This window comes from Salmo trutta, chromosome 35 (assembly GCF_901001165.1).
Source record: "Salmo trutta chromosome 35, fSalTru1.1, whole genome shotgun sequence".
Taxonomy (NCBI): Eukaryota; Metazoa; Chordata; class Actinopteri; order Salmoniformes; family Salmonidae; genus Salmo; species Salmo trutta.
Window position 1 is genome coordinate 13,970,261 of NC_042991.1, and position 26,604 is coordinate 13,996,864.

At 43.0% G+C, this 26,604-nt stretch overlaps 1 protein-coding gene across 2 annotated transcripts in view; it reads right to left on the bottom strand.

Moving 5' to 3' along the window:
- The window catches only part of jag2b (jagged canonical Notch ligand 2b), a 101,314-nt gene that overhangs the window by 55,248 nt on the left and 19,462 nt on the right, over positions 1-26,604 (bottom strand). For both annotated transcript variants that reach the window (XM_029733402.1, XM_029733403.1), the window contains exons 3-5: positions 13,215-13,269; positions 4,752-5,009; positions 1,929-1,989 (exon numbers count right to left, since the gene is read on the bottom strand). In XM_029733402.1, the coding sequence (XP_029589262.1) occupies positions 1,929-1,989; positions 4,752-5,009; positions 13,215-13,269 (374 nt within the window). The remainder of the gene's footprint in view (positions 1-1,928; positions 1,990-4,751; positions 5,010-13,214; positions 13,270-26,604) is intronic.

Consider the following 26,604-nt stretch of genomic DNA (forward strand, 5'->3'; position numbering starts at 1 on the left):
TCAACCCTGGTGAGACAAAACCGCGACTCGTCAGTAAAGAGCACTTTTTGTCAGTCCTGTCCAGCGACGGTGGGTTTGTGCCCATAGGCGACGTTGTTGCCTGGTGAGGACCTGCCTTACAGGCCTACGGCACGTTCATGTAGATGAGCCAGGACACTGGTAATCTTTATTTTGGTGTTTTTCCCCAGAGTCAGTACAAAAGCCTCTTTAGTGTCCTAAGTTTTCATAACTGACCTCAATTGCCTACCGTCTAAGCGGTTAGTGTCTTGACAACCGTTCCACAGGTGCATGTTCATTAATGTTTATGGTTCATTGAACAAGCATGGGAAACAGTGTTTAAACCCTTTACAATGAAGATCTGTGAAGTTATTTGGATTTTTACGAATTCTCTTTGAAAGACAAGGTCCTGAAAAAGGGACGTTTCTTTTTTCACTGATACACGCACACTTTTTTAATTTTTTTTTAAATAGTATAAATATTGTTCAAAAATATTTGCGTAACTTTATAAAAGTAATTTGTGACATTTGACTGTGTAAAACATTGCAGTGCTACTTTTTTCTCTGCAAGTGACGCAGATATAGCATTTTGAAACAGACGATGATTGTCGCTCTGAAATGAAACTTGAACAAGCCCATGCCATGATTTGATAAAACAAATATTACAAAAAGTGAATTTGCCAAAATTTGGGAAAATGGATATATAGTGTTTTGGAATTAAACTTCACAGGTAGGTGCACAGGCTCAGGGCAGCACGTTGGGTCCAATTTAAGCCTCTGTTACACTTTGTTCTTAAGCGGACTCTAGCATTAGTCAGAGGTTGCAAAATACCATGAGTAGTCGAGGAGCATTGTAAGGGCTCAACAAGGTGTCGGGGAAAGTATTGCTTCGACCAATATAACAGCATGTGTACCCACCAACACAGTGAACCGCTGCGGCTCAAGACCTCGTATTCCCCTGACACTTTCTTTTGCCTGTACTGTCAGAGCCCGCTGGGAGGTGCCTCAACAAAAAATTACTTTGGATCAAGTACGATGAGGCCTTTCATTTTGATTTGTTATGGAGCGAGGAAATGAGGTCGCCGCTCACTCAACCCCGGCACATTCTGAGTGGCCTGTTAGCAATAATCTGGCTCGTACCAGCACTCCCTTCCTGATGACGGCAGGGAAGCCAGTCAGTCCATCCGGTAAGGGGGGGGGGGGGGTTGGAAGTTTAGGTGATTGACAGGATATTGTGTAATATCCTCCCTTCACAGGGAAACAAATACATCAGGCTCTCCATTTAGCCCTTTACACACATACCCTTATACGGGTTGAAAATGGCAGATTTGGATACTGATAAGCGCCTAAATTGGAGCGCAGTGGCTGTACAGTAACATGCTATACATGACGTCAGAGCTCACGGTCTATGCATCACAGCTCTGTATGGGCCTTAACTGAAGTCGTTGCCCTGATCCCTACCGCTAATTGGGAAACTTTTGTAAATGTTTTGTCAGATTGAGGGAAATGCTGTAAATTATGAGGGCTCCATGTATTTAGAAAGATGGAGACGTTGAGGATTAGAATAAATACCACTGATGTCATGCAAGCAGCCAAACACCCGCGAGTGCAAATGTGCACTTCACATTTCCATATCATAAAACTCAGTGTCAACGTTTATGATCACCATGTTTGATGTACAGTTACAAAATGACATGGCGTTATACCCCGAGTTGCCCTGAACAGAATGAGCCTGTTGTATGTGAAGTCCATTTGCCGCAGGCCACGTCTCCATGCACTCATGACTCCAGTCTAATAGTTCAGCTCAACCACAAACACTGATATCATATTTCTAAGTTACATCGTAGGCAGAAAACCTTGGTCATAAAGCAATATTACTTTGTATCGCTTCAGTTCAAATGATTTGTGATAGGGAGATGTTAAAGGAGCTTACTTGCATTGCCCCGGGACTGAGCAGTCTCCATGTAACAGGTTGCAGCCTTGCTTGCAGATCGCTGTGAGAGAGAAAGAGAGGGAGTAGAGTGGGTAGAAGAGAGAGATCAAGCAAGAGGGTGAACGAGAACAGAGTATTAAGAGAACGAGCAAGAAAAAGTAACAGAAGGGGGGGGGGCAGATGGAGGAAACGGGGGCTCGTTTATTTGCTTTCACTCAATGTGCAACACAACATGGACCCCCAAAGAAAACCTCTTCTCCACCCTCCTCTAACCCCTTGACTACTAAGGTCAAATGGGGTGATTTAGTGAGCCCCGCCATCTCCCCCAAACACCCCGCTACCTCTTACACTGCAGCTAGCCCATTCTAAAAGGCAGTCCCCACCAAGGACTAACATTTATTTTTTGATTCATTCTAATTCAAGTGAACAGGAGTGTTCACACTACAGTGATAATTACAGAAAGAGTGGAGAACGATAACGAGAGGTATCGTTTGGATCCCTTTCAGAGCAATTTTTATATAGGATGACTTCGGAGAATGATGATCCACGACAAACAGCGCATCAGGAGGCCATATTCTCATCTGTTAACGTCGATACATCTTGACAAAACCTACTGTCCTGCTGGTGTGGCTTTCTGGACCTTGCAAACTGTCGAGAAGAGACCCATTACTGCTCCAAATGGTTGCCAAAATCAGGCCTAGGATAGGTTAGATTATTTTGCAATTAAACATTAAACAGGGTTTTTAGCAGTTATTGAAATGGTATATCCACTGCAGTTTACAGCCTAGAATTCTTTACTCACAAGAAAAAATGAATTATATAAAAATGCATTAGTGTGTTATAGCCTGGGTATGATCAAAAACCTTAATTTGGGGAGATTTGCGCTGGGTGCCCGCGGGGACTGGAGCGAAGCAAACTATCCTAGGTTGTGAATTCATAACCTTATTAAAATATATATTTCACTGTAAATTCATTGGGTATTCACTGTACTATTAGGCCTAATATTTAGCTAATGCATGATGGGTTGCATACACTTCTAACCTGGGCTACACCGTCATCACGGTTCACTCTGCGCATCCATCTACGCACCTGGCCTCTCAGCTACTCCTCTCAGCTACTCCTCTTGGAATTACTACTACTAGCCTTGAGGAGAGATTACAGCTTGCTGAATGTAAAATAGGGGTGTTTGAAAGGAGAGAGAGTGCGCACGCGATGGTGTGATCACTTTCGCTAGTGATAACATTGTTGCACTGATGCAATGCAAAATGGTTGCACAGGACAGAGGAGCACAGTGAAAGAAACCAAAAAATACAACCATTAGAAAAATGTTAAATCACTTGCAAACCACTTCAGCTACGAGTAAAGCAATGGCTTGATGTAAAAGATGCGCAGGCTAAACAGCGTTTGTTGTTGAATTGCTACATTTAAATATGAATTTCAATATGTTTTCATTACATGTACATTAAAGTATTAATTGCAGTTGTCACTGACAATGAACACACCCTGAAGCACTGAATGGCCGGTTACCACCTTATTGATAGGTCTACAGCATGGAGTAGGATGCCAATGTCAGCTGATTGACAGGTGTAGCCTACTACAGAATGATAAACACCCAGTCCTGAGACAGCCTCTGTGCATGCCATTTTCACGACAGGTGCAGCATGAGGGGGAATAGACAGGGGTGGGCTAGTCTAAAAAATCTTTAAAAAGGTGATCTCAGTAACATCTCGTCTCCACATAATGTCTATGATAAAGCAGTAATGGAATTTCATTCCTTGAGGTAAAAATAAGATGGACATCATGCTTCAGAGAGCGTTCAACCAGCTGCCGAGCATCTGCCCTTTTGCCCTACTACGAAAATGTGCCTTCGCAGATTAAATGGATTTTTGGAATTCTGAAATACTTTATTTTAAATGTTATGAATTGCACATCAAATTGCCAATTTCTTGAATCTCAGAAAAGACCATCTCCCCAAGAGTGCACTCGTCAGACTTCATGCAGTGGCCACCAGGCAGGGAGACTTGAATACTGGTAGGACGCTACTTTTGAGTTGGACCTGTCACACTGTTAGAGACAAAGAACAGCTCAATTTCACTGCTTGCCAGTAAGAGACATATCAGCAGCAGAGCAAACTCAAATCAAGTAAAAAACAAGTTTGTTTCAAAAGCATAGCCAACTAGCATATCTACAGCATTAACTCTGAGTCACTGGCACTAGCTCGCTTTCTGTTGTAGAAAATAAAATAGGCCTATAAATGTTGACATTTTGGCTACAGAGGCTGTTATGTTATGCCTCCCTAAAGGTCCCTGATGGACATTATTTATGGTCAGAGTGGCCTAGCTGGCCATCTTCAGTGTATATAACAAAAAAAGATTTTTAAAAAAAATAGGTCCTTTGAGGTTGAAAACAATATAACAGTAGTTTAAGTATCTGAAACTACTTTTTTCAAGAGTATGATCAGGAAAGAAACTAATGGAAAGTCGTACACAAAAACAATTGGAATTGAATGTAAATCGCTGAAATGTTAGAATGTAGTCAGTTTAAAGCTGCTATATTGTATCGGAAGCATGTACTCAGCAGATCAAGGAGGATTACCAATGGACTATAAAAGCAGGGGAGCGGGCCATTTACATTTATCAAGCAGCGGAGGCCATAGAGAGCTTTTAATAAAGGCCACTGTTTATACCTATAGCACTCGGACTAAAGAGCTCAGAGCTTGCTAGCATGCCCAGTACTCATATACCATTGCCACCTGATGGAAATTTGTCCCCTCCCCCCGCTGAATTGGGATCATATGCTAAGGTGCCAAGATGGCCAACTCACCCGTCTGGCAGTCTTCGCCCATCCAGCCCTCCAGGCACACGCGGTTGCCCGACTGCTCGCAGCGGTAGTGGCCGAAGTAGTCGTCACGCGGCCGGCACTGCTTGTTGCACTTGCTGCCGTAGTAGTTCTCGTCACACTTGAGACGGATGCGGTACTCGAGGCGCGCCACGGGCCCATCGTGCTGGATGGTCTGCCAGTGGTCGCCAGGGTTGATCATGCCTGTGTGGATGCTCCGCTCAATCAGCAGCTCCTCGTCATCTGCCAAAAAAGGAAGATTAAAACGAAAGTTTCAGGTTATGAAGAAAAACATTTAAAATGGTCCTGACAGTCAATGGAATTGTCAACAGAGAATGGCATTTGTAAGGGTAGAAGTGTAATCAAGGTAGTCGTATGAAAAAGTTTGGGCACCCCTCTGAGGCTGCATAATAATTTACTCTGTCGTCACAGAAAATAATCACATTGGCATGCCATTCATTTTCTAATAAAAGATGAGTACTGGGGTATTGTCCAGACAAAGATTTTTAGTGTAGCAATATTAAGTTGTATGAAATTAAATCAGATGTGAAAAATAGGCTATGCAAAAATTTGGGCACCCTTGTCATTCTGTTGATTTGAATACCTGTTACTACTTAGCACTGATTAATTGGAACACACAATTGGTTTGGTGAGCTCATTAAGCCTTGAACTTCATAGACAAGTGCATCCAATCATGAGAAAAGGTATTTAAGGTGGCCAATTGCAAGTTGTTGTTCTCTTTGACTCTCCTCTGAAGAGTGGCAACACGGGGGGCCTCAAAACAACTCTCAAATGACCTGAACACAAAGATTGTTAAACATTATGGTTTAGAGCAAGGCTACAAAAAGCTATCGCAGCGATTTAAGCTGTCAGTGTCCACTGTGGAACATAGTGAGGAAATGGAAGACCACAGGCACAGTTCTTGTTAAGGCCAGAAGTGGCAGGCCAAGTAAAATATCGGAGGCGAAAGATGGTGAGAACGGTCAAAAACAGCCCACCTCCAAAGACCTACAACATCTTGCTGCAGATGGTGACACTGCATCGTTCAACAATTCAGCGCACTTTGCACAAGGAGAAGCTGTATGGGAGAGTGATGCGGAAGAAGCCTTTTCGGCACACACGCCACAGAGTCGCTTGAGGTATGCAAACGCACATTTGGACAAGCCAGCTTCATTTTGGAATAAGGTGCTGTGGACTGATGAAACAAAGATTGAGTTATTTGGTCATAACAAGGGACGTTATGCATGGTGGCAAAAGAACCCAGCGTTCCAAGAAAAACACTTGCTACCCACAGTAAAATTTGGTGTGGGGCTGTGTGGCCAGTGCCGGTACTGGGAATCTTGTTAAAGTTAAGGGTCACATGGATTCCACTCAATATCAGCAGATTCTTGGGAATAATGTTGAAGAATCAGTCAAAAGTTGAAGTTACACCGGGGCTGGATATTTCAACAAGACAACGACCCAAAACACTGCTCAAAATCTACCCAGGCATTTATGCAGAGGAACAAGTACAATGTTCTGGAATGGCCATCCCAGTTCCCAGACCTGAATATCACTGAGAATCTGTGGGATGATTTGAAGCGGGCTGTCCATGCTCGGCAACCATCAAACCTAACTGGAGATGTTTTGTAAGGAGGAATGGTCCAAAATACCTTCATCCAGACACTCATTAGAGGCTATAGGAAGCATCTAGAGGCTGTTTTAGCAAAAGGAGGCTCTACTAAATATTGATGTGATTTTTCTATTGGGGTGCCCAAATTTATGCACCTGTCTAATTTTGTTTTGATGTATATTGCACATTTTCTGTTAATCCAATAAACCTCATTTCACTAGTGAAATATTACTGTGTCCATCAGTTATTTTATAGATCAAAATTTAATTGCTGATCCAAACACCCAATTATTTATAAATGGAAATCATGGAAATTGTCAGGGGTGCCCAAACTTTTTCATACGACTGTATAAATAACATGTTAGCATTCATTAAAATGGAAGTTTGTCAGAGGCATCTGAGAAGATGGGCAAGCCAGCCCAAGGCAGGGGTGGCAAACTAGCCCAGCAGGCAGAATCTGAGCCCATTCAATCACGCCCATGAGAGGTTAAAGTAAAGAAGAAAAAAACAAGGAAACTCAACATTAAAACTAGACAATGTACGTAGAATTTGTAATGGACATATACATTTTCAAATAACTACTATTTTTCTAGCCTGCAAATTGATTTTGACAAACAAAAAAAAATAAAAAAAATCGGTCCCCCAAAAACTCTGTGCGCCCCTCTATTGAATTTCAAAACGCTGATATGGCCCTCGAACAAAGGTTAGCCCACCCCTGGCCTAAGGCTTAATATAGTTGGTGACCCTTGACCTAGTGCACTGACGGTTGCAAGAATACACCAGGACTGTGCATCAATACTAAAATGTATTCCTTTTTACTGTTGGTAAATAGGATTCTACTTTATTGCTTCCAACGATTCGGTCGGTGATAATGAAGAGACCGAAAGGAAGCCAACTTTCACAATCGACACAACTTGCCCCGATTAACCTGGGAAGACCTGCCACATCCAATTCAGCAGTGTCCAAATTATTATCTCAATAATTCATACAGAAACAACCAACACAAAGAGGAGATTAAAATCTCTGGTGTGAGGGAGATGCTCACATGGTGGTCCAGTCGGCAAATGACCACCTGAATTTTAAAGTACCCAACTCAAACTATAGCAAAACGACCGTTTTGCTATCCTCAGTGGTGTATGCTAATACCGCTATGCTCTTTGTATCTAAACGGGCATTGCTGTTTATTGGGGGGGGGGGGGAGGGAGAGAAATAGGTGCTGCCCGCAGCATGCTACGCTCACAATAACTATTCCATTTTTCTGCTCGGCCAACTCCGACAATGAAGGCACTCTCACAGTGGGATCGGAGACGACAAACGCTGTGGAAGTAGGGGGCCTGCGATTTCCTCTGCCCCAATGCTCCGAGCTGCCCCGCCTCCCTTGCGTTCCTTTACAACTCATATCCCAATCTCATGTGCACACACACACACACACACACACACACACACACACATTCCTCTGACAACATCGGACAAATTAAGCAACAATAACAGAAATAACCCCCAGTGCTTCCAGACTGAGAACAATGGCCCCCGGGCCGCGCTGTTTAGTGTCTAAACACTGAGCCGTCCGCAGCACATCCTGCTTGATAAACACAACGCAAACAGCCTTTCAGGCCCTTTCCTGAGGTCCCCACTGGAGGACATAATGTTGGTGAGTCAACACACACACTAAATCTTATTGTGCCTCTGGTCATCACATACAGATATACATACTACTTGAAAGTCCCAATTGTTTTCCCACTGCAGTGTGTATGTGCATGCAAAGTTACTGGATATTGGCGGGACCTGGAACACGCTGTCTTACACATTGATCTAGAGCATACCAAATATGCTCAATAGGTGACATGTCTGGTGAGTATGTAAGGCCATGGAAGAGCAGACATTTTCAGCTTCCAGAAATTGTGTACAGATCCTTGCGACATGGAGCCGTGCATTATGCTGAAACATGAGGTGATAGCACAACAATGGGCCTCAAGGTCTCGTTACCATCTCTGTGCATTCAAATTGCCATTGATAAAATGCAATCGTGTTCGTTGTCCGTATTGCCAAATTACATCGAGGCGGCTTTTGGTAGAGAAATTAACATATTCTCTGGCAACAGCTTTGGTGGACATTCCTGCAGTCAGCATGCCAATTGCACTCTCCCTCAACTTGACATCTGTGGCATTGTGTTGAGTGACAAAACTGCACATTTTAGTGGCCTTTTACTGTCCCCAGCACAAGGTGCACCTGTGTAATGATCATGCTGTTTAATCAGCTTCTTGATATGCCACACCTGTCAGTAAACAAATTCACCCCACCACGTTCATAAAACATCTCACTACAAAATGTCCCATTGCTGCTATAACAGCCTCCACTCTTCTGAGAAGGCTTACCACTAGATGTTGGAACATTTCTGCGGGGAATTGCTTCCATTAAGCCTCAAGAGCATTAGTGAGGTCAGGCAATGTTGGGCTATTAAGCCTGGCTCAAAGTCTGCGGTCCAATTTATCCCAAAGGTGTTCAATGAGGTTGAGGTCAGGGCTCTGTACAGGCCAGTCAAGTCCTTCCACAACAATCTTGACTAACCATTTCTTTATGGATCTCGCTTTGTGCACAGCGGCATTGTCATACTGAAAACAGGAAAGGCCCTCCCGCAAACCTTGAAGCATAGAATCGTCTGGGATGCTATTGTATGCTGTAGCGGTTCAATTTCCCTTCACTGGAACTAAGGGACCTAGCCCGAAACATGAAAAACCACCCCTGACCATTTCTATTCCAAACTAATGTTGGCACTATGCATTGGGGCAGGTAGTGATCGCCTGGCATTCGTCCGACGGACGATGGTGAAGCATGATTCATCACTCCAGAGAACGCGTTTACACTGCTCCAGAGTCCAATGGCGGCGAGCTTTACACCACACCAGTAGACGCTTGGTATTGTGATCATAGGCTTGTGTGCAGCTGGTCGGCCTTGGAAAGCATTTCATGAAGCTCCTGACGAACAGTTATTGTGTGGACGTTACTGTCGGAGGCAGTTTGGAACTCAGTAGTGAGTGTTGCAACCAAGGACAGACGATTTCTACATGCACTCGGCGGTCCCGTTCTGTGAGCTTGTGTCGCCTACCACGTCGCGGCTGAGCCGTTATTACTCCTAGACGTTTCCACTTCACAATAATAGCACTTACTGTTGACTGGGGCAGCTCTAGCAGGGCAGAAGTTTGACAAACTGACTTGCTGGAAAGGTGGCATCTTATGAAGGTGCCATGTTGGAAAGTCATTCTACTGTCAGTACGGGACATTCTACTGCCAATGTTTGTCTATGGAGATCACATGGCTGTGTGCTCAACTTTATTAACCGGTCAGCAACGGATGTGGCTGAAATAGCCGAATCCACTAATTTGAAGGGGTGTCCACATAGAGTTGGCCATGTTGTGTAGCTAGATATCTAGTGTATTCCGAAAGTTCAGACCACGTGACGTTACAGCTTTATTCTAAAATGGATTAAAAATACAAATATATCCCTCACCAATCTACACACAACTCCATAATGACAAAGCAAAAACTGGTTTGTAGAATTCTTGCACATTTATTAAAAATAAAAACAGGAATACCTTATTTACATAGGAACTCAGCACTTTTGCTATTAAACTCGAAATTGAGATCAGGTTTCCATTGATCATCCTTGAGGTTTTTACAACTTGGAGTCCACCTGTGGTAAATTCAATTAACTGGACATGATTTGGAAATGCACACACCTGTCTATATAAGGTCCCACCGTTGACAGTGCATGTCAGAGCAAAAACCAAGGCATGAGGTTGAAGGAATTGTCCGTAGAGCTCCGAGTCAGGATTGTGTCGAGGCACAGATCTGGGGAAGGGTACCAAAAAATGTCTGCAGCATTGAAGGTCCCCAAGAACACAGTGGCCTCCATCATTCTTAAACGTAAGACGTTTGAAACCACCAAGACTCTTCCTAGAGCTGGCTGCCTGGCCAAACTATGTAATTGGGGGAGAAGGGTCTTGGTCAGGGAGGTGAGCAAGAACCCGTTGGTCACTCTGACAGAGCTTCAGAGTTCCTCTGTGGTGATGGGAGAACCTTCCAGAAGGACAGCCATCTCTGCAGCACTCCACCAACCATGGTCAAGTGGCTAGACGGAAGACACCTTAGTAAAAAGGACACGACAGCCCGCTTGGAGTTTGCCAAAAGGCACCTAAAGACTGTCAGACCATGAGAAACAATATTCTCTGGTCTGATGAAACCAAGATTGAACTCTTTGCCCTGAATGCCAAGTGTCACATCTGGAAGCAACCTGGCACCACCCCTATGCTTCACACATGGTGACAGCATCATGCTGTGGGGATGTTTTTCAGTGGCAGCATCGAGGCAGCGATGAATAGAGTAAAGTACAGAGAGACCCTTGATGAAAACCACTATTCAGACCTTATTTTTAATACATCTGCAAAAATTTCTAAAAAACTGTTTTTTGCTTTGTCATTATGTGGTGTGTAGGTAAGTGAAAAAAATCTAAATAAAACTAAATTGAGGCTGTAACAACAAAATGTGGAAAAAGTCAAGGGGTGTGAATACTTTGAAGGCACTGTACATACGATTATTACATTTTGCTATAGCAAGATGCATGAAACTATAATAATAAAATAAATCAAATCATAGCAGCAGCTCTGTCAGACTGAGTTAATGTGGATGCCACATACTTTGCAGTTTGGCAGCCATTAGAGCATGGTGACATCAGCATGGGGCTAAAGGGCTAGCGCTGCAACGCTAATTAGCCAGTAGCTAGCCACCCAGTCAGCTTATATCTGCCTTAATGGCTTACAGCCACACTATTTTAATTTCAAGACGTAAACTAGGACCAATGCCCCGTTTGCATCGTGATGCATTTCATTACGCCGTACGTCAACTTCATGCAATATCGATGTTTCACAACGCAAGAAAAGCTGGAGGAGAGTCTGTCAGAGATCACATTTAATTTTGGAGATTATTAAATAGGGCATTTTCATTTAAGACAGGGGAAACATATTTCAGTTGATAAAATATGTTTTGTTTAGTTACTTTTTCCTCAACTTGTTTCTAAAAGCTAGGCTTTACTGTAGCTAGCAACCTCCACCTAGTAATCCTCAAAAACGCCACTACCATCACAATAAACTAAAAAAGGGGAGGCAACAGAAAGTATAAATTGGCTTAAATGCCACAATGTGTATTATTTTTTTTAACATAAAACAATACTCACTTATAGCAATGGGTAATTGTTTACAAGTTGCTAGCTATCCCGTAAACCCATCATGGAAAAACACAAATTTTCATCTTCTGTGGTTTGGTAACTTCCTGTTCTTCGATGGACTCTGGCCGGACTGAAGACGCAGAGTATCCATCTCGAAACGGAGCCTTCAACTACAAGGGGGCATTGAGATTCCTCTCCATTGTGGACAGTCCCCATTGAAATGATTGACATCCGGCGCAACGTAACGGATTGCTTATGGTTAATGTGAATGACGCACCAGGCCATGGCCAGACACCGATGAAAAACAGATTAAATTGACATTAGTTCATCAAAAGTAACAAGTTGCATAATAAAAACAAGCGTGGGTGCTCTTCCGTACTCATCGTTGTCCGTCAACATATGAGCCACTGAAAAGCCATTGGATGATACATTTGACGGATTTATACAAGCCCAAAAACGAAAAGTCAGTGGAAAGTGCAGCAGTTACAGTACCTGCAGCATTAACCAGGATACACAATCATAATGCATTCAGTAGTACATTGAGGAGGACAGCCGAAGGGCCATGCGCAGAGACACACACTAGCATCCATCACCTCTGCTCAAACACTATATTCCTCCATCAGTTCTGCCTCTTCCTCACAACACTTCCTCAAGCAGCAAAAAGGGGAGATGGGAGCACACCCAGAGGACGGCCCAGGGAGAAAACAGGATACAGCTGCCAAGTGGTGGCAGACCCTCGCAGCTAAAACCCACACAAGTTTTTCTGAAGACATTTCCACCAATAGGCCTATAGATTGTTATGCAGGGTAGGAGCAGACCAGTCTGTGCGAGGCGGTTGACAGTGTATCCAACATGAAAACGTTCTACAACCACTTGATTTGTGGTAGGGACTTGGAAGTAGTGCCGAGTGGCATATGACCCCAATCCTATCAACAACAAAAAAAGGTTTGTGCCCATGTGGCAAACACACACACACACTCAGCCTTGAATGCTTTGTTCAATTATTATATAAAAAAAGTATTAAAAAAACTCAATGTATGATTTATTAGGCCAAAAAAAAAAGTGAATACATTTATATTTTTTTACTGTGGAGCCCATGGCACTCCAGGACATTTCCAGATATCTGAACCACCCACTGCTACACACCTAACCACCTTATCGCCCTAGAGGAGCGGTACATTTAATCTCAAATTGCATCACTTCCTTAAACTAAACTCCTTGGTACTAAAACAATGGCCACCTAGCTGCCCTCTGATGTTCCCTTTGATCAGGTGGGACTATTACGATTGGAAAGTGGAGACGTTACAAAATCGTGACAAACATTAATAGAGACACTTTGCTAGCATTAAACTCAGTCTCCAAAATGGCAGATATTTGCAATGGCTAATCAACAGCTAATCAACAGTAAATAAGATAATTGTTTTACTTCCCACAGTTAGCCATGATGATTAGCTAGCCAGCTAATACAGTTCACCGTTAGCAAATGCTCCAACTATTTCTCCAGTTACAGTAGCACTGCCGTGTTAATAAAGTGTCTCCAAAAATTGAACAATGGTGGAAACCATGGTAATGGAAAAGGCAGGCAGGGCAAGTGGGTGTATGCAATCTTGTACTCACTGTTGCGGGTGGAGTTGTCCCAGTCCCAGGCCTCCACAATGAGGGAGTACGCCCGCTAGAGAGAGAGAGAGAGAGAGAGGAGAGTCAGAACTCATGACCATCGGGGCTCTAACATGTGTGCATTCTGCCAAAGAGCATTATCCCTGAACTAGGAATGTGCCACAGGAGCACCTTGCCTCGAAAAACAAATAGAGCCATGGGAGCCACATGGCCTACGCACAATGTGTGTTGAAAATAGGGCTGTCAAATGATTACACAAATAAAATCGAGTTAATTAACTACATAAAACCATGTGACTAAGATTAATCACATTTTTTGAAATTGTTCAAAATTTGACCCTAATTATGTTTAAAGATTTAAAACATTGGGTTTTAGGTATAATACACAGTGCCTTCAGAAAATACCCCATAAAGTGAAATTATGTTTTTGGAAAAGTTTACAAATTAATTAAAAAAATGAAAAGCTGAAATATTTTGTCAATAAGTATTCAACTTTGTTGTTATGGCAAGCCTAAATGCGTTCAGGAGTAAAAACGTGCTTAACAAGTCACATAATACGTTGCATGGACTCGCTGTGCAATAAGTGTTTTACATTACTTTTTTTTTTTTATAACTACCTCATCTCTGTAATTGTAAGATTCCCCAGTGAATTTCAAATAAGACTTCAACCACAAAGACCAGGGAGGTTTTCCAATGCCTCACAAAGGGCACCTATTAGTAGATGGGGGAAGCAGACATTGAATATCCCTTTGAACATGGTAAAGTTATTAATTACACTTTGGATGGTGTATCAAGACACCCAGTACTACAAAGGCACATGCGTCTTAACTCAGTGGCAGGAGAGGAAGGAAACTGCTCAAGGATTTCACCATGAAGCCAATGGTGACTTTAAAAACAGTGAGTAAGGTTACACAATGTGATTACTGTGGATAGTCAGATTTATATAATAGTTTGATTAAAATGTTTGCACGCTTTGCAAGAAGGATCTCTAATAATCCTGTTTACATGGACACATCTGAAATCAGGCTACCTGATGGCACTGATAAATGCAGAGAATTGCGGATCAAAGTAAAACGTTCTTCCACAGCGACAATGTTATTTTTGCTTAGCATATTTTAATGATTGTGGTGTTTTAAATCGGCCTACGCTTACTTCGATTTTGACCCCGATTAAGATAAGCAAAGTAAGGTGTTTGCATGACTATTGAATACTCTGCCTGCTGCCATAATCAGTTTAATAATGAATTTTTACTGTGCCTATAAAAACACTCATTTAGTGTTTAATGGTTGTGATAGAAAATTGAGGATCGATCAAAAACATTGTAGTGACTCCACAATACTAACCTCATTGACAGTGAAAAGAAAGCCTGTACAGAATAAAAATATCCCAAAACATGCATGCTGTTTGCAACAAGACAATAAAGTAACACTGCAAAAAATAAGGCAAATAATTCCCTTTTTGTCCTGAATACAAGGTATTGGATCTGCCCCAAACATATTACTGAGTACTACTCTCCATATTTCAATCATAGTGGTGGCTGCATCATGTTATGGGTATGCTTGTAATCGTTAAGGAATGGGGAGTTTTTCAGGATAAAGAAAGAAAAATAATGGAGCTAAGCACAGGCAAAATCCTAGAGGAAAATCTTGTTCAGTCTGCTTTCCACCATACATTAGGAGATCAATTCACCTTTCAGCAGGACAATAACCTAAAACAAGGCCAAATCTACAATGGAGTTGCTTACCAAGAAGACAGTGAATGTTCCTTAGTGACCGAACTACAGTTGACTTAAATATGCTAGACCTGAAAATGGTTAAGCAATTATCAACAACCAATTTGACAGAGCTTGAAGAATTTTGAAAATATGACAATCTAGTTCTGGAAAGCTATTCGAGACATTCCCAGAAAGACTTACAAGCGTAATTGCTGCCAAAAGTAATTCTAACATGTATTGACTGGGGGGTTGAATACGTACCTAATCAAGATACCGTTTTATTTTCCATGAATTTGTTAAACTTTAGAATTTCTTCCACTTTGACAGAGTATTTTGTCTATACTGTTGACAAAAAAAAATAAATAATAATTCTTAAATCTATTTGAATGAAAAGTCAAGGGGTGTGAATACTTTGAAGGCACTATTTTGATTAAAGAGCAGGAAAAATATAAAACACTATTCTAAGACAATAACAGATAAACCAAGTCTGAGTTCATGTAAAATGTCATACAACTATTAGATCTAGCCTAGGCTACTTCTTATCCACTAGTCACAAGTTGATATAACAAAAATTGGAGTCATTCGCTTAAATCTTTTGACCTGAAAACTACAGCCCAAAAAAAAGTAGCTAAAAATTTAATGGATGTCATGTTCTGATTAAAATAAATGTGGGAAATTAAGACTTGAATCTAGAGGCATTCAGAACATTGTTTGGTTAACTAGCTAGCTAATTTTTGCATAACTAGCTAGCTACTTCTGTGCAAATTAAGTGTTTGCTGTCATCTAAAGAAAACGCCAGGGGAATAGGGTTAATGGTTGAACTTTCTATAAAATGTTCCTTAATTGTTACTCAAAGCTGTGCATAGTGAATGTTTTAGCACCACAAGAGAGCTTGCTATACTGCTGCTGCCAACCGAGAGCACAGTGCACATTGTCTACCAAAGCTTAAGGGTCCGTGCGAGAAAATATTTTTGGGGTTAAACTGATGCAATTGAATTAGTAAAAAAATTTTTTTTTAAATGGTTCAATCCAAAAGTGAATTACAGTTAACGCGTTAACTTTGACAGCCCTAGTTGAAACGTGTCAGTTTATACATCAGGGTTAGTCAAATCCAACACCTCAAGGTACGCAGTCCTGCTGGTTTACTTTCCTCCCCGGTAGGTACATTTATTGATTAAGGCAGGGTTTCCCAAACTCGGTCTTGGGGTCCCCCCTGGGTGCACGTTTAGTTTTTGCCCCAGCACCACAGCTTATTCAAATAACCAAATCATCAAGCTTGATTATTTGAATAAGCTATGTAGTGCTAAGGCAAAAACCAAAACATGCACCCAGGGAGGGGGGGCCTTGGGACAGAGTTTGGGAAACCCTGGATTAAGGTCACTGATTGGAAGGAAGAACCAAGGTCGTGTTCATTGGGGCGTGCAACAGAAAAGGTTTCAAAAGTTTAAAACGTTTTGCAGATCCAGGTAGTCCCCCCCCACCCTCCCTGTTTGTCGGTTTTATTCCATTTGGTGTCGAATGAATACAACCCAGCTGTACTGTGGCCCTTGAGATATCAAGAACTAGTCCTTGTGAGTGGTCGCTGTACATTCAGGTGATCCTGTTCATCTTTCCTTAAATTTTTTGGAAAGAAAAATAGTAATCCCATCATGATTCTGTTCCTCCTCCTGTGCTGCATAAGAGCCACTTGTCATGTTGATATTCCCGGAAAGTACAAAACATTAGTAACCCCTTCCTATTATTGAGTTGCACCCCTTTTTGCCCTCAGAATAGCCTTAATTCGGGCATGGACCAGAAAGCGTTCCACAGGAATGTTGGCCCATATTGACTCCAATGCTTCCCACAGTTGTGTCAAGTTGGCGTTACCATTCTTAATACACACAGCAAACTATTGACCATGAAAAACCCAGCAGCGTTGCATTCTTGACACAAACAGGTGCACCTGGCACCTACTACCAAACCTCATTCAAAAGGCCTCTGAATGGCACACACACAAGCCATGTCTCTATTGTCTCAAGGCTTAATTCTTTAAACCGTCTCCTACCCGTCAGCTACACTGATTGAAGTGGATTTAACAAGTGACATTAGCTTTCACCTGGATTCACCAGGTCAGTCTATGTCGTGGAAAGAGCAGGTTCTCCTAATGTTTTATACACTGAGTGTAGGATATACCATGACTCAGGATACTGTACTATCAGTCAGGCGATGGGGAGCAGAAACGGAGTCGGACTCAGACCCATCCCTTCCCCCCAGGAATAAAATCATGACATGAAACAGAGCAACTCATCCAGGCTACTTCCCCGTTTAGGCATTTAATAGAAAGATTGGATAACAACCAATAGTTGTAACTCCACTTTGCCCTCTGGTAGGCAAATTGGACATTTTCATATTGCTTACACCTATGCAATGCTTTCAAATCTACACGTGCCTCTAGGGGCCGTCGCTTTCTGGACCGGACCAATAACACTTTTCCACCACGACATTCAACCCTCGTCGTTAGTCCTACTACCCTCCACCATTTCCAATGTGATGTAACAAAACTTCACAAGCGGTCTCAACAGCTGACAATAAGCGACAGCAAACACACGTCATAACATGACCACCGCTGGGGTAACAATGTAGCTGGCCTGCAGGTCACACTGCTAGGCAACCAGCTGACCTAAATAGCCACTTTGCAGTACTCTCACAACCACTATCATGTCAGCCATCAAGGGCAGGTATCCACTATTTATGACTACCGCTGTGGCTGTGGCACTGATAAATGCACTATATGTCTAGTGAGGGAGATTGTAAAGTTGGTATGACGGGGAGAGGCACAGAAGGAGAGAACGGACTGTGATGTGTGTGTTGATCTGATCGAGGGGCTCCTACTGGCTGACTGTGCACTGCTGTGGGATTAAAGTGGGTTGTCTGGGAGGGTGTGTGTATAGAGAGATTGGGTGGAGGCTGGGGACAAGGAGCTTGGCTAGGGCATGCCTAGGATGGCTGCCTGCCTGTCTGCCACCCTCCTGTCTGATGTAGACGCACAACAGATGCGCCTCGCCAAAGATGGATTATTTGACATGGATCATCCCACGACACGCAGCGCAGCTTCTGACCTATCCGCCCCCCCCCCACGGGTGGGCCGGCTGCCCCGGTCTGAGTGTGTGTCCATGCGTGAGGGGCCTCGTATGAATGTGTACGTTAATGGGGGTCCTGAATGGTGATTGTTTAGGATGTGTGCATCCATGTGTAGCCTTTACATGTGACAATGTGTGCGCGCATGTCTGCATGCATGTGTTTGTTACATGTGTGAGAGAGACTGTCGTTAGCGCTAGAAAGGAGAGTATTTTTCTTACGCGTTTGTGTGCATGTGAGAAAAACAGAGCGGTAGCGCGAGAGGGCGTCTGTATTCTTGTGAGTATATGATAAAGAGAGTGATGTTAGCATCAGGAGAGAGAGCATCAGTAGCGTGCGAGAGAAGAGGGGGCCAGTCAGTCTCATTTAACACACACCCTCTCCCTCAGTGATTAGGTGGATTAAGTGACAGCTGCCGCAATGGATGGATGGGGGGGATAAAGGAGGAGTGTGGGCAAGCGATGGAACAAAGACTCAGGTCCCCAACAGTGTCAACCCCCCCCCAAAGAGACACCGGTGCTCCACATTCCAGAAACATACACACTGAGAGCTCAAAATACCTACCAATACCCCCACCCACATTTTTATTTCACCTATATTTAACCAGGTAGGCAAGTTGAGAATAAGTTCTCATTTACAACTGCGACTTGGCTAAGACAAAGCAAAGCAGTTCGACACACACAACAGAGTTACACATGGAGTAAAACATAGTCAATAATATTAGTAGAAAAATAAGTCTACACACACACACACACACACACACACACACGTGAGCAAATGAGGTGAGATAAGGGAGGTAAAGGCAATAAATAGGCCATGGTGGCGAAGTAAATATAATATAGCAATGCTTGTGGGGTACAGATTTGATTTTTTATTAAAAGAAATTGTCACGCTGGATAGGTGCAATGAAATGTGTTGTTTTACAGGGTCAGCAATAGTAGTATGGCACCCCTGGAGCACAATAGGGTTAAGTGCTTTGCAAGTGCATTACACACATACACCATTATTAGTGAGATGAACTTGATGTTCTCCCCATGTTGTACACCCCAGGCGATAGGAGCCGCTTGCTGCTGATCATATGACGTCTAAAACACGTCTAGAGACAAGTTTGGGAACCACAATACGAGACTGCTGTTCGAAAGTGTGTTAGTAAGAATATAGGTTCACACGCACAACAAAACCTTGGACCATAGTTCACACGCACAAGTGCCCTTGGATGCTCGACACCCACTTACCTAGACCCTTCCTTAGAGGATTACAGGATTTAAAAACGTATAGGGGGATATGGAGAACGAGACACGCCTTACACCCCTTGACCAATAAAGCATTAGGACTATGTAAACAAGGAAGTCCACCATTCAGACTTAGGCTAAATAGGGAGGTCTAATTGGCTCACACCTTGTCAATCAGGGGGAGGGTCTGGCGGGTGGTGGTGGCTACAGGCTGAGAAGACTAGACAGCATGGTGCAGGGGAGGGGGGCAGAATTTGAAGAGGGGTGAGACTGCCACAGGTGCAGGTTCCCACACCAGGGGATGAGGGGCAGAGTTGGCTGGTGGGAGAAGAGGATTGGAGGGAAGTGGCCTTAAATTAAAGGGCTGGGGAGTTGAGAAACGATGGCGATTGAGTGGTGAGGTGGAGGTTATGTAGGCCTAGGCGTAATATTGTGCTTTTAAGGTCCCTTGAGACTTCATCAGAACAGCTCCAGGGTTAAGTTTCCGAGATACAGATTTGGATCAACATTCACTCCAATCCTAGGGCTGTGACAAGACCAGTGTCGCAATATTTGTTTATGGCAAAAATGAAAACACGAAGCAGATCTAACTTTTTGGTCCTTTAAAAACCTGCTGTATGTATGTATGTATGTATGCATGTATGTATGTATGTATACACACACACACACACTTGTGTGTGAGAAAGTTTGGAAAACAAATTTTAAAAAAAGTGACTGGATGATAACATGTTTTCATAAAGAACTTAAAATTCGCTTCTGGTATCATCCCTACAAAATCCCTTTTTTTTTTTTAAACCATTAATGGGAAAAGTATTACTGACCCAAGATCAGCATCTAGTGGCAGGGTTGAGGGAGCTTTTTAATTATCATTTTAATAAATCAATAAATAACAAAAACAGAAGAAAAATATAAATGCAACATGTAAAGTGTCGGTCCCATGTTTCATGAGCTGAAATAAAAGACCAAAGACATGTTCTATGCACAAAACACTTATTTCTCTCAAATATTGTTCACCAAGTTGTTAACATCCGTTAGTGAGGAAAGCTCATTTGCCAAGATAATCCATCCACCTGACAGGTGTGACATATCAAGAAGCTGATTAAACAGCATGATCATTACACAGGTGCACCTTGTGCTGGGGACAATAAAAGACCACTAAAATGTGCAGTTGTGTCACAATGCCACAGAAGTCTCAAGTTGAGGGAGCGTGCAATTGGAACTCTGACTACAGGAATGTCTACCAGAGATGTTGCCCGAAAATGTAAACATTTATTTCTCTACCAATGTCGTTTTAGAGAATTTGGCAGTACGTCCAACCGGCCTGACAACGTGTAACCACGCCAGACCAGGCCCTCCACATCAGTCTTCTTCACTTGCAGGATTGTCTGAGAACAGCTACCCAGACAGCTGATGAAACAGAAGTATTTGTATGTAATAAAGCAATTGTGGTGAATAACTCATTCTGATTGGCTGGGCCTATGCCCTCCCAAGCTCACCCATGGCTGCTCCCCTGCCCAGTCATGTGAAATCCATAGATTAAAGGCCTAATGAATTTATTGAAAATTGGCAGATTTCCTTATATGAACTGTAACTCAGTAAAAATAGTTGAAATTGTTACGTTTATATTTTTGAACAGTAAATGTTTGTTTTTTTAGGAGAGAAAAAAAAACAAAAAAAAAAAAAAAAATCTATATTATATATATATATATATATATATATATATAATAAATAATAAATAATAATTTGCACAGTAAATATAGATAGCGGAGCAAGAGGTCAAGTCAGGTAGCTGTAACCCAGACACTGGGATTGGTTAGCGCCACACTGTACAACATTTTGGGAAAGGGAGTTCATTAGCTTAACATGCAGAAGTCAAAAGAATATTGACATGCCACTTTGTATGTTGACGACATTTGCATTGGGTGTAACTAAGTTCAATCATTTTGATAGCTGAAACAGTGACCAGGCAACATCTCCCTTGAAATAAATGGTATGGGTATGTATCCAGAGAAAATAAAGAACTTACTTCTGTGAAAAGCTTAACAAATAAACCTAAATCAAAAAGTTGCATATTCAAGGGACTGACAAAGCCTCGAAAGTCAGCAATTAGAAAAATAAAAATGTACCCCCTTTTGTGATTACAATCTAGTCTCAACGCTGCAACAGGCTTGGGAGAGGCGAAGGTCAAGTCATGCGTCCTCCAAAACATGACCCACCAAGCTGCGCTTCTTAACACCCGCCCGCTTAACCCGGAAGCCAGCTGCACCAATGTGTTGGAGGAAACACTGTTCAACTGATGAAGTCAGCCTGCAGGCGCCCGGCCCGCCACAAGGAGTCGCTAGAGCGCGATGATCCAAGTAAAGATGGTCGTGCTGAAAGGTGAATGTCTCCCAGTGTCTGTTGGAAAGCAGTCTGATCCAGGTTTTCCCCGTGCTTACTTCTGCTCCAGTTCCGTTTATCCAAAATAACTACCTCGTCCTTGCCGATAACAAGTACATACATAACATGATGCAGCCACCACCAAGCTTGACAATATGTAAAGTGTTATGCTGTGATGTGTTGGATTTGCCCTTAAACATAACGCTTTGTATTCAGGACAAAAATATCATTTAACACATTTTTTGCAGTATTACTTTAGTGCCTCATTGCAAACAGGATGTATGTTTTGGAATATTTTTTATTCTCTATAGGCTTCCTTTTCACTCTTTTAGGTAAGTATTGTTGAGTTAGCCCATTACAGCCATTAAACTCAATTTGAAAATCCCCATTAGCCTCATGGTGAAATACCTAAATAGTTTCCTTCCTCTGGGTGTATGAGTTAAGGATATCTGTTCTTTGTAGTGACTGAGTGTACTGATACACCATCCAAAGCATAATTGATAATATCTAAGCATGGTGAAGTGTCTGCTTTTTAAAAATGTTCACCCATCTACCAATAGGTGCGCTCCTTTGTGGAAGAATCAGTGTTTGAAATTCACTTCGACTGAGGGGACTTTGTGTGGTACAGAGAAGGGGTCCATGCAATTTAAGCACATTTTTACTCCTGTACTTATTTAGGCTTGATAAAAAGGGGTTGAATAGTTGACAATCCATTTTAAAATTCAGGCTGTAACAAAAATGTGGAAAAAGTCAAGGTGTGAATAGTTTCTGAAGGCACTCTATATCTGAAATATTTGGGAGAGATGTGCAATATGGTAGTAGCTACACCTTGGCTTCTGATATGCTAAACAGAAATTGCCCAATGCTTTCAGATCTGCAAAATGCCTAAGGTTTAAGCGGCCCCTAGCCCGTCCACCATTCGCAGGCACATCTGTAGAGTTCAGACGAATGGATAGTTAAAAATGGTAATGTCGCCATCTTGCTTCCAACTATCCTGATTCTTTCAGGGGCCATATTCATAAAGCGTCTCAGAGTTAGGAGTGCTGATCAAGAATAATCTCTCCCGTTAGGGCTGCACAATTAAACTAATTCACAGTATTGACATGTGCAATATCCATGTTGCAAGAGACCCATATTGCATGCAATACTTTGAACAGCCACGTTACATCCGTTTTATAAATTTACTCTGTTTGTCATCTCTTCCCCCCCTCTTGCAGCTGCTTCCCACACACCAAGCCCCGCCCCTGTCACTCAAGCAGCGCAGTTCCTCCTCCTCGCTGTTACATTCACCAAGTCTGCATCCTGCTCTGTTAGGTCAAATGCAGGACTGTTCCAAACAAGAACGATGCCGCTTTCCACTTTGCTTCTAAATATAAATTAATTTTCTATGATTCCAAACAGTTCACCCAAGTGTTTTGATCCATCACAAGTCAAATGGCAATTGCAATATTTGTAAAAAAATAATAATTAAAAAAATAATATATATATATATATATATATATATATATATATATATATATATATATTTAAATGGCCCATATCATGCAGCCCGACTGTCCATGTAGTCTTATTCATTATGATCTAAAAGGCAAATCTGACACTAAAATCTTCAGTTCTACTCTGAGTAAGCTTGATACATACAGCCCAGATCTACAGGAGTGGCTAGAGGTTGATTTGGAATTCAGCGTGCTCTACCATGCTTTGTGATGCATCGATCACCTGATCTCAGGCTGATTTGAGACACAGCGAGGGAGGACAAGCTCCTTTCTGTGACCCACTGTCAGCTCAGGCTGACCTAAATCCCCTCGCCATGGCCACCCCTGAAAAGGTTGCCATGACCCTGTCAGTGCACGCCACTCTGCGCCCCGAGAGCTCTGTCACACACCTCGTCTGTAGCCACAAAGTGGTGTGTGAAAGGGCAAGAGAGCTTGGTTGGTTTCTTTAAAGTCTGTCAGCCACTGCCCTTACAGATGGGAGAGAGGGCCCACTTCCTGCTTTGTCCTTTCCAAGAGAGACATCAGGAAAATATGCAGACTTACTCTGAGAGCCCCCCCTTCAGTAAAGCACAGAGTCACCAAAACAGCTGGGGGACAGCCCTTAGCTCCCTGCTAAGCACCAAGGTGAAGAGTTTCTCCAAGGGAATGAGGATTCTAGAATCAACCCGGATTCCACCAACCATCGACTGCAAAGCACCCCTAATACCAGACGCCCACCCGTCACACAACCCTTGCCACCCACCCCCTAGAAGAATTAGTGTGACAGCCCCCTATGATGATTTATTGCCCTCCAGGGGACACAAGGTCATCCATTCAGCCGGCGGCCAGTAATAGCTGTGCATGTAATCTTCATTAATCTGTGATGTCAATCCTGGCTTCGGTTTTACCAGGGTTGAGTTTAAGGGTTTCTGGGAGACGCAATCGAACGAGGGAGGCAACGTCGGCCGGAAGAGGGCATGCAGAAAACGACAACTGCTCTCAGCTACTCCCAAATGAGGGACACTGCCTGGCCAATTACTGATTCTGAGAAGGTTTAATGATGTCGTTTGGTGGAAAATAAAGAATGTAGTCTTCTTGGGCCCAGGACGAGACTACCACACAGCTAAAGCTAGAAAATCCAAAAAAGGAAAAACACCTGTACCCCTGTCAAATGATCAAAGAACTTATCTTGCAGTAAAAAACACCAAATACAGCACCAGTCAAAAGTTGACACTTCATTCAACAGTTTATTTATTTTTACATTTGAGATTCTTCAAAGTACCCACCCTTTACCTGTCTCTTGGCATTCTCTCAACCAGCTTCACGTAGAATGCTTTTCAAACAGTCTTGAAGGAGTACCCACATATGCTGAGCACTGGTTGGCTGCTTTCCCTTCACTTCGCGGTCCAACTCATCCCAAGCGGGTTGAGGTCAGGTGATTGTGGAGGCCAGGTCACCTAAGGCAGCACTCCATCCCTCTCCTTCGTCAAATAGTCCTAACACAGCCTGGAGGTGTGTTGGTCATTGTCCTGTTGAAAAACAAATGAGCCCAAACCAGATGGGATGGCGTATCGCTGCAGAACGCTTTGGTAGCCATGCTGGTTAAGTGTACCTTGAATTCTAAATAAATCACTGACAATGTCCCCAGCAAAGCACCCCATCACACTTCCTCCATGCTTCACGGTGGGAACCACACATGCAGGGATCATCCGTTCACCTACTCTGCATCTCACAAAGACACGGTGGTTGGAACCAAAATTCTCAAATTTGGACTCAGATCAAAAGGACAGATTTCCACCGGTCTAATGTCCATTGCTCATGTTTCTTGGCCCAAGCAAGTCTACTTATTGGTGTCCTTAAGAAGTCGTTTCTTTGCAGCAACTCGACCATGAAGGTCTGATTTCACGCAGTCTCCTCTGAACAGCTGATGTGTCTTACTTGAATTCTGAAGCATTTAGTCGGGCTACAATTTCTGAGTCTGGTAACTTATGAATTATCCGCTGCAGGAGAGGTAACTCTGGGTCTTCCTTTCCTGTGGCAGTCCTCATGGAAGCCAGTTTCATCATAGGGCTTGATGGTTTTTGCGACTGCACTTCGAGAAATATTTCAAGTCCTTGAAATGATCCGGATTGACTGACCTTCATGTCTTAAATTAATGGCCTGTCATTTCTCTTTGCTTATTTGAGCAGTTCTTGTCAAAATATGGACTTGGTCTTTTAACAAATAGGGCCATCTTCTGTATAACTTCTCACAACTGATTGTCTCAAAACACATTAAGGAAAGAAATTCCACAAATTAACTTAAGGCACACCTGTTCATTGAAATGCATTCCAGGTGACTACCTCATGAAGCTGGTTGAGAGAATACCAAGAGTGTGCAAAGCTGTCAAGGCAAAAGGGTGGCAACTTTGAAGAATCTGAAATAAAATATTTTGATTCGTTTAAGCAATTGATCAGTGACAAGTTAGGAGCAGAAAGCCCCAAGGCGCACTCCCTCATGGCCTATTTATGAGCCCTAATCTGTCCTCCCAAGGATAGAGGGAGTCTGGCCCTCCATGTACTTCCATAGGCAGAATGCGACTTCATGGCCTGTACAGTGCTAATGAATGCTGTTTGTACTGAATGGTGCCCCTGTGCAAGGAGTTTAAGGAAGGAGCCACTACCAGCCACTGGGTCAAAAACATTAGCGACTGAAAACACAACTGTCATTGGAGTCTAGACTGTGTCCCAAACTGCCAACGAAAATCACGTGTGGGGGGGGGGGGGGGGGGGCATTATGTCCCTCTGACGGGTAGGAGAAAAGAATGGTCTGCTGCTCGATCCATCACCCGCTCCCCAAGTGCCCTCTCCTCCCATGGGGGGAAATCACAAAGGTCCCTGCTGTGGGTGCAACCAGGTGGTGGACAGCTACGCCCAACATCCATCCTTGCAACGTCGAGGTTTCCAAAACCCACCAGGGACCAAGGCGGAGTCTTATGTCTTCCCTTCACAACATCTCTGATCTTGGGTTATGGGAAATCAAAACTCTTGCAAACCTTCAGCTGTTAATACCGTCACAAGAGACAGACATTAGGCCATCTACCAGGTCTAGGCAAAGAATGACAACGGTCAAAGCCCCCCACTCCTGTAGGAGAAGATTTTAAGCTGGAGTAATGACAGGGAGCGGGGCGGTGGTGAGAAGAGGGCGGGAGTGTCAAAAAATGCAGAGGCCTGGTCTCTCAGTCGAACAGGCAACGTCAGTGACATTTGCTCTCCTGCACCCCACCCCCAGTCTTCCCCATACTGATGCTGCAGAGGGTGCCTGTCAGGCTTCGTTAGCTCCCTTTCACAAGTCTTCAGAAAGTCCCCCCCCCAAAAAAAAAACAAAAATCGGACAGGATGACCCTAAACGCAACAGGAGCTTTTGTACCTCTGGGGTTCTTCCCAGGAACCCCCATTACCAACACAAACTCTGTTGTCCCTCTACCAATCTCCC